We start from the raw sequence: 7,682 nt of genomic DNA, 5'->3' as shown, positions 1-7,682 counted from the left end.
TTTTTTTTTTTTTTTTTTTTTTTTTTTTTTTTTTTTTTTTTTTGAGTAATGAGGGAAATATGCTGTCAATATCTAATTGTGTGCATGAGTTAATTAAACCGTCACTGTGACCTTAGTTTGACCAAACTAAATCAGTCCAAGTTGCACATAGTTGTCTGGCTCAAACCAAGAAAATAAATACAACATATTTGGTGTTACTTTGAAAACATAAAATATTAAATTATATATTGTTTAAGTTCTTGAGTCTAGTAATTGAATTTAATTAAATTTTATGTATGACCATACACACCATTACTCTACTACTTTCGAATTCTCACTCTAATATCTCTTGTATACATTATGATAGGGATTACAAGTTTCTTTTAAATCTCTAGTCATCCAAAACAAAAAGGAATAATATTTGGGACAACATTAATACTAATAATGAAGAGGTAGCTATATATGCATATATGATTAAATAAATATGAATAACACTTCGAGGACATAATCTGTACGTACATTGTTAATAAAACATAAGAAAATAGAAAACATAATACAACATATTAAAATATCATTAATCAAAGAAATAAATACATAACATGACAACACAACTCCAACATTTTAACTTCTTTATTTATTTATTCATTAATACTTATGAGTATATGAGTGAATTATTATATTGATTAATGTTAATATTAATCGGTATGCTGGGTATCGTGTAGTTGAGTCTGAGAAGGGTTAAGAAGGTGGCCACAAATGGCTGCTAAACCAATCCCCAGAGCCAGTCGATACGCCCTGACGAAAACGGCAAAGCCGAAGAGGAGGAAGCCGGCCAGGCCGACGGCGGCGCCGGCAACCCAGAGGTGAGTGTAAGCGGCAAGGGTTAAAACGGCGTACATTCTGACAACGAATGCAAGCGCCGCCGCCGCTAGAACTAAGGAAAACAGCGACATGTCGTGAAGTTTCCAGAAAGATGTCGCTTCTCTTCTGATAACAATGTAAGTGAACATCGAAGCAATGCAACATAGAAGCGAACAAATAAATGCGGCGGAGCCGGCTTCAAATGTTAAATCACGCGCCGCCGCCGCTTCGCCGGGGGGATTGTTATTGCCGTCGTCGACGGACCTACCGGCGGTAAAACCAGCTGCGAAGGTTAACGTTGCTAGCAAAGTAACGGCGACCGTTTGTTTTTTACCGGCGGCCGCCTTTATCGTCTTGAACAACGTGTCGTTTTCCTGCGTGGAATTGTTGACGATGTAGATTTCCGCCATTTTTATCTGTCTTAATTAACTAGTAAACGCTGTGATTAAACTTGTTTTATATTAATTTGATGATGTTGGACAGTTATGTATATATATATACTATAATTTGATCCTTGTTTTAATGGATACATAAAAGCTAGCTAGACTTTTCTTCCAAGGGATCTTAGAATCTTCATCATGTTTACTTGTTCTTTTCTGACATATGGCCTAAGGTATCATATATATTATTCCTACGTGTGAATTAATTAACACATATTACTTAATAGGGGTATTGACTCTATTTCAATGTAATATTACAAAGGGGCTTCAAACTTGTGATCTCCAATTTAGAAGAGCTACAGTTATACCACTTGACCACAAGATATTAGGCAGAAATAATTTTTTAGATACAATTGAATTGATTAGTTTATAAACACACTGCTTGTTTAGAGGTGATTTCACTTTATATTTTTGTTAGAAGTGAAATCGCAAACAGTATGTTAAAAAATGAACAAAAAAGTGAAATTGCCATACATATTAGGATCCTAAAAAGTGCATGCATATGTATGTGTATGTGTATTTAACGTCCAGAACGCAAACTACCAAAAATACAAAAAGTGAAGGATCTGTTCTGAGCTTGGCCATAGCATTACAGGGAACAAAATGTTAACTTGGACGAGAACTATACATGCATCTATGAGTTTACACAACATATCGATAGGTAACATACCGCCCTGCGGTCTCACTTGGCCTAATAATTTTCACCACTTGCCCACGCTTTAGCCCATAATATCTCGCCACAGGGTCAGTCACCTGGATACGAGGTAGCTGTTCCGCCAGCCACAGTATATAAAAAGTGAGAGTGATGCAGAAGAAACTATAAGGAAATGTAAAATTATCACAAAAAAACTAACCTGTGTTTCTTTCACGGTGTATCTCTCGAGTAAGGTCTTCTTTTCCTCGGTTGTAAGCAGCTGGTGCTTGGGAACAAGTTCGTGCTGCGTTATGTTGACCAATAATTCAGCCTCCTGCAAGGTTGCAACAATTAAAGATCAGTCTGGCTGGACTATACTTCACTTTGATCATACAGACTATTATGCCTACAACTATTCAGTTTCATTCAAGAAGGGCTGCTTGAATTATAAAATAAAGGTTACTGTAAAACATAATCACCAAATTTCCAAAAGAAATAGCTAACTTGTCTTCCATGGAATACAAGAATTTTGTTAAGTAAAGCATCCAGTTCAATAAAGATTCATGCAAACATTTCAATGAACTTTTCATTCTTTCTTTTGTTCCCATCTTGTGTGGTTTACTCCATATTCTTACCCTCATAGTTTCATATGTGCAGGAGACAATACAAAGAGATGATGAAAGAAATAAAATAATGGTCCAAGAGGTAGAGAGAGCAACAGTTACCAGGAAAACCTCTACGTGAAATTTTGAAGATATTTCAGCTACGCAAGTACGAGCAAATGGAGTCAAATTCTGTTGGACAACCAAGATTGCACTGAAAACACTCTCTGATTTCATGCGATTGGTATATGTTTTTATTGTCTTAACACCAACCTTGCTCTCCTCCGGAAAGAACACAAATATCTGGATCACGAATTTCAGTTACTATAAGCAAGCAAGAAAGGAAGAGACGAATACATAGGCTAGGCATTCTAAAACTATAATATAGTTTTGATATGAACTGACAAATCAGTCAAGAAAGCATATAAATCCTTGGGTTTGATGTCAATGACTCTGTTAACACAAACTGATAATACAGATAAGGGGCAACCCTAGCCGAGTTGATCGGATAGTTATTGATAATCACAAGGTTACCGTTCCAAATTCAACTCTCAGAGAAGCCTATAGGTATATGCTATGATCAACTTAGACTGATTTAATTTTAGGTTTTATAACCATTTGCCGGTTGTGTTGTCAGCTTTTCAGTAAATCAAATTAAAGATAATACAATAATACAAAAACTAAAAGTAACTTCAAGAGACTTGTTCAACATTTTCACCAATCATAACTATCTGATTAACCTATGCAAGGCCATTATAGACTGTACGTTCTTCATTGAAACATAAACAAGTGAAAAAAATATACCTGATCAGAGCTATCATTGCGCTTTGCCCTCTGAATTACGAGGTCCTCTCTTTTCATATGCTCACCATACTTCCCAATGAAGTCCGCTCTGTTCAGTTCCGTCTCAGGGCCCATGTAGCCCCTATCTTGCAGCATTTGCATCAGAGTCTTGTGAATTCTGAACAGCCTCGTAATCTCGTCGTCCGAAAGAGTCATCTTCGCGCTGCTTAATCTAACACGTTTGAACAACAAAAATTAGTTTTGTTTTCCATCATAGAAAACAACTATTTCGTGAATATATACACAGACATATCTTCTAGCACATATAAAAATGAGAGAAGCTTTCGCCATTTGTTCTGCGTCAGCGTGCATATCACGATAGAGAGAACGGAGGCTTACCCGGAGAAAATGGCAGAAGCAGAGGGTTTGGACTTTGCCGCCGCTGCGGAGGGAGAAGCGAGGTTTTAGTGTTTTAGCCTGTGGCCTGCCCCAATTATATAGGTATGCTATGAATTCGGGTCCCCTAGGACACATTCACAATTTATATAGATTTCAACAGACATTACATTTTTTTTTTAGTAATTATTACAATGCTCCCCTGATCTTTTTGGACATTATAATAAATCACTTGTTAATTGTTATACCATGTAGTCCACTTTGAAATTGTGTATTTTTAATATTGGAATTATTTTTAGAATATAAATTGTCTTTCTAAATTTTAAAAATTTGTGAACACAATACAGGACCATCACAATTTGTCAATTAGTTTATATAAAATCAAATAAGATAATTCCCAATTTATCCATATGAGGTAAATCTCACATTGTGACATCAATTAACAAAGTAAGGAGGTAAATTAAACATTACCTTATGACCTTAACTGATAAAAGACCACAAGAAGATGAACCCGTATAAGTTATCAATAATTGACTAGTTCAAACCAAGGCCACTCTCACTGAACAACATTGTGATTGCTGATAACTTTTGACACAATAATAAATGTCTAAAGGAATTGACTTATCATTATTTATTTGAAAGATGAAATACATTGCACAAGTCTTTTTTTTTTTTTTTCCTTGTACACTATATGCAATTTGCTTCATATTATTTGTATTTGTTGTTACAGCTTTTATTACAAGTGTTGAGTGCTATGCCCCATTGAATTTAATCAATATTTGCATAGCCCTCCCAAGTGCTGAACCTTGGAAGATTTCATTGCCCATAGAATTGGCAGACATGCCAAAGGTACAACCACCTATATATTTATATATTCTGGGTTTCCCATTTCTCATCTCAGGTTAATAAATGCACCAGGGTCTGGTTAGAAATGGCCAAGCAAATAGAATAATGTGGAATATGATTGAAAGGAAACTTTGGGCATCTGATAAAATTATGATTATGATGCAAACGTTTTCTGAATCCTCCTCAAATACAGCCAATATGGAGAGAACAAGATGTGATTCATACATGTTTGGCAAGAATGGCCTCAATTATTCCCTTTGCAATGGGGTGATAGCCTCCACAGGCATCTGAAAATATCCTTCTAGCAACAGCTTTCTCCTCTTCCCTCCCATCGCCCTGTACAAGTGCGGTGTAGAGCGGGCGAAGGTACTTCATCCTCCCGACTTCCTTCAGAGTTTTTTCTACCTCGTTGTAGTAATCTCCGCACCTTGCTGAGATTGCGAGCTGAAGGAAAGCAACTCTCACCTCGTAATCTTTTGATTCTGAAAGCCTATAGCAAGCATCTAAGGCTTTGATCTGAAAACAACGTTCAGAAAATACATGTAAAGCTCAATCCTCTTTTTCTAGTACATTGAAAATAAATAAATAAATAAATGATTGCTTTAAAAGTAGCCAAACCTGTGAAGCTTCAACAGATTTGGGTAGGCTCTTTAGGTAAAGCTCCCATTCCTGTCCTCGCCAATCAGAGACTTCATCCTCCCTTGGAATCTTACCTAGATTGAATTCATTGACCAAAGAAACAATCTTCGAGTAGATGTTGGAAACTAATTCCATGGCATCTGGAGGGAGGCCAGTACCCTCGGTCCACAGCTTCAGATCAATCTCATTCTCAATCCCAGGGATATTTTCTTTCAGGAAATCAAGAAACATATCAGTGTCAATAGACTGAAACTTGAAGGTGGCTATGTACTTCTTAAGAAAATCATCAAAAGCCGGTCTTCCAATCTGAGGATTTAAAATGGAATAACATTTTAGGTTCTTTATCTGAAAAGATCTCATCTCAATAATATGCTAAATACTCAAGAGAACAGCAATTTTCTTACTTGTCTCTCAATCCGCCATAAAAACTGGAAACCTTTATCATATGGGACTCGAGAATATACGTCATCCGGGTCAATCCCCGCCTGGTTCATTTTCAGTTTCGTGAATTCCAGGTTGTCCTTGAATCTTTCCATTTCCTCAACAAGTGCCTTCCAGCCAAGTGCAATACTCAGTGCAGCTCTGTTCTCCCCTTGCACTGCCTCTACAATTCTCCGCTCTGCATATGTTGTCCAACCCTGGGAATCACAACAATTCATTTTATCTATTTGGCTGTAAAGAAAGGAGACGAGTGAAAGGCTTCTTTACTTTTTCATCTATTCTATGAAGTTACTCGCATATCAAGAAAGAGACACTACAAACTTCATCTGAGAGCGCAACTTGAATTTCCTAGTGCAGAGGTGAAAAATATCTATGACGGTACCAGCAAATGAATTCAATTACAGTTGCAATTAAGCCGTAAATAGTTGCATAATACTCTAAATCATGCAAAGTTTGGAGAAGGAAGACGTCCACGACCTTACCCTTTTCTTTAAAATGATTTTTCAAGTTTCAACTTAAGACCTAACAGGTGATCTGTCCTCACATGCACATGAAACTCATAAATTCACGAGGCTCATGCAAAATACATAAGTTCATCTTAGACTAGAGAAGAGCAATCTTGCATAACCAGCTCAACTGATGATTTTTTTTCATATCCTCTAGTCTTCGCATGTTGACAAAACTAGTTTTTACATCTGCTTGAAACTGGCAATTAGATTTGGGACACAGATAAAATTTTACACTCTGGTAAACCAATATGCAAGGGCTAGTGCAAAACTAGATAATTCACAACATTGCAACATTGCAAAGTCCTGATGCAAAGGGAAGCAGAATTCACAGCAATTCCTAACTTTCATGTACAAAAATGGGGGAAATATTAGGTTTATAAGTGTAAGAATCGAAGAGTACCTCATTCAACCAAAAGTGGTTATTGTTTTTGTTAGTGATCAAATTTCCAGTCCAGCTATGAGCAAGCTCATGAGCTACCACCTGAGCTCCACTGGAGTCGCCTTTGATCAAAGTGGGTGTAAGGAAGACCATCCTCGGGTTCTCCATTCCTCCGTAGGGGAAACTTGGAGGCAAAACCAATAAATCGAATCTTTCCCAATCATATGGTCCAAAAAGAGCCTCTCCAGCCTTGATCATCTCCTCTGTTTCTGCAAATTCCCTGGCAGCAGCATCCAACACCGTAGGGGCAGCCTCGGAATAGACTCTCGTCCGTGGGCCCACCTCCCGGAACCCTAATTCCCCAATTGCGAAGGCAAATAGATAAGGAGGAATCGGCTGTTCCATCACGAACTCTTCCACGATCCGATCATCCCCGCACCACTTCGCATCCTCACACACTCCGTGAGCCTCGGCCGGCAGCGGGGGCCGCCTCCCCTCGTGCTTGGCGGACATCACCGCCGAGAGCTGGCTTGGGATGTTGAGTTTCGCCGAGTATTTGATTCTGGCGGCCGGGGTGTCCTGGCAGGGGAAAACGGACCTGGCGTGGATGGATTGACATTGGGTGTAAACAAACGGGTGGGTTTTGTTAAAGGTTTGCGGCGGGGAAAGCCACTGGAGAGCTGAGCTAGAGGGGCTTGTTTTCGAGACCACCAAGACCTGAGATTGGCCCGAAAGTGAGACGGTGAGTGATTGCCCGATCACTGGGTCCGGCTGGGCCGGAGAAAGGGAGAAGGGGAGCGGGGAAAGTGAAACTGGGTCTAGAACGGCGGAGATGGAGAGGGAACGGGTGTCTAGAGTGAGGTCGCCGGAATAAGGGGCGGCGAGGGAGAGGAGAGTCGCAGCGGAGATAGTTGAGGACGGGAAATCAAAGTAGAGAGTGAGGGAGATATGGACAGTGAAGGGATGAGCAGAGTCCGTGAAAGAGTGGGGATCAACGGGCGCCATGATTGCGGTTTTGCAAGGGCTTTTCCACAACTGGATTTTTGGAAAATGGTAGTGAAGAAGAAGATGATTGCTTTTTTCTAAAATTTACCGTCTTGGAGGGTCACATAAATATGAGACTTGAGAATATTTGACACGTAAACTAATGAATCAATACCATCAATCCCAATT

The 7,682-nt window shown here is 38.9% G+C and overlaps 2 protein-coding genes across 2 annotated transcripts; both read right to left on the bottom strand.

Moving 5' to 3' along the window:
• Positions 1-1,783: 1,783 nt before the first annotated feature.
• Positions 1,784-3,821, bottom strand: LOC116011372 (DNA-directed RNA polymerases II and IV subunit 5A-like). Its single transcript, XM_031250931.1, has 5 exons — positions 3,699-3,821; positions 3,321-3,531; positions 2,640-2,819; positions 2,135-2,248; positions 1,784-2,048 (listed from the first exon to the last, which is right to left on the bottom strand). Exons 2-5 carry the CDS (start codon positions 3,513-3,515, stop codon positions 1,923-1,925), a joined length of 615 nt encoding a protein of 204 aa, XP_031106791.1. The 5' UTR covers positions 3,516-3,531; positions 3,699-3,821; the 3' UTR covers positions 1,784-1,922.
• An 838-nt stretch (positions 3,822-4,659) lies between these two features.
• Positions 4,660-7,644, bottom strand: LOC116009982 (leucine aminopeptidase-like). The gene is made up of 4 exons (XM_031249214.1): positions 6,531-7,644; positions 5,585-5,818; positions 5,160-5,486; positions 4,660-5,057 (listed from the first exon to the last, which is right to left on the bottom strand). The coding sequence occupies exons 1-4, from the start codon at positions 7,512-7,514 to the stop codon at positions 4,761-4,763; spliced, it is 1,842 nt and encodes a 613-aa protein (XP_031105074.1). The 5' UTR covers positions 7,515-7,644; the 3' UTR covers positions 4,660-4,760.
• Between the last annotated feature and the right edge of the window lie 38 nt (positions 7,645-7,682).

The sequence above is a fragment of the Ipomoea triloba genome, chromosome 2 (assembly GCF_003576645.1).
Source record: "Ipomoea triloba cultivar NCNSP0323 chromosome 2, ASM357664v1".
NCBI classification, from domain to species: Eukaryota; Viridiplantae; Streptophyta; class Magnoliopsida; order Solanales; family Convolvulaceae; genus Ipomoea; species Ipomoea triloba.
The sequence above is the reverse complement of the archived record's forward strand: the minus strand, read 5'-3'. Positions and strand labels throughout refer to the sequence as shown.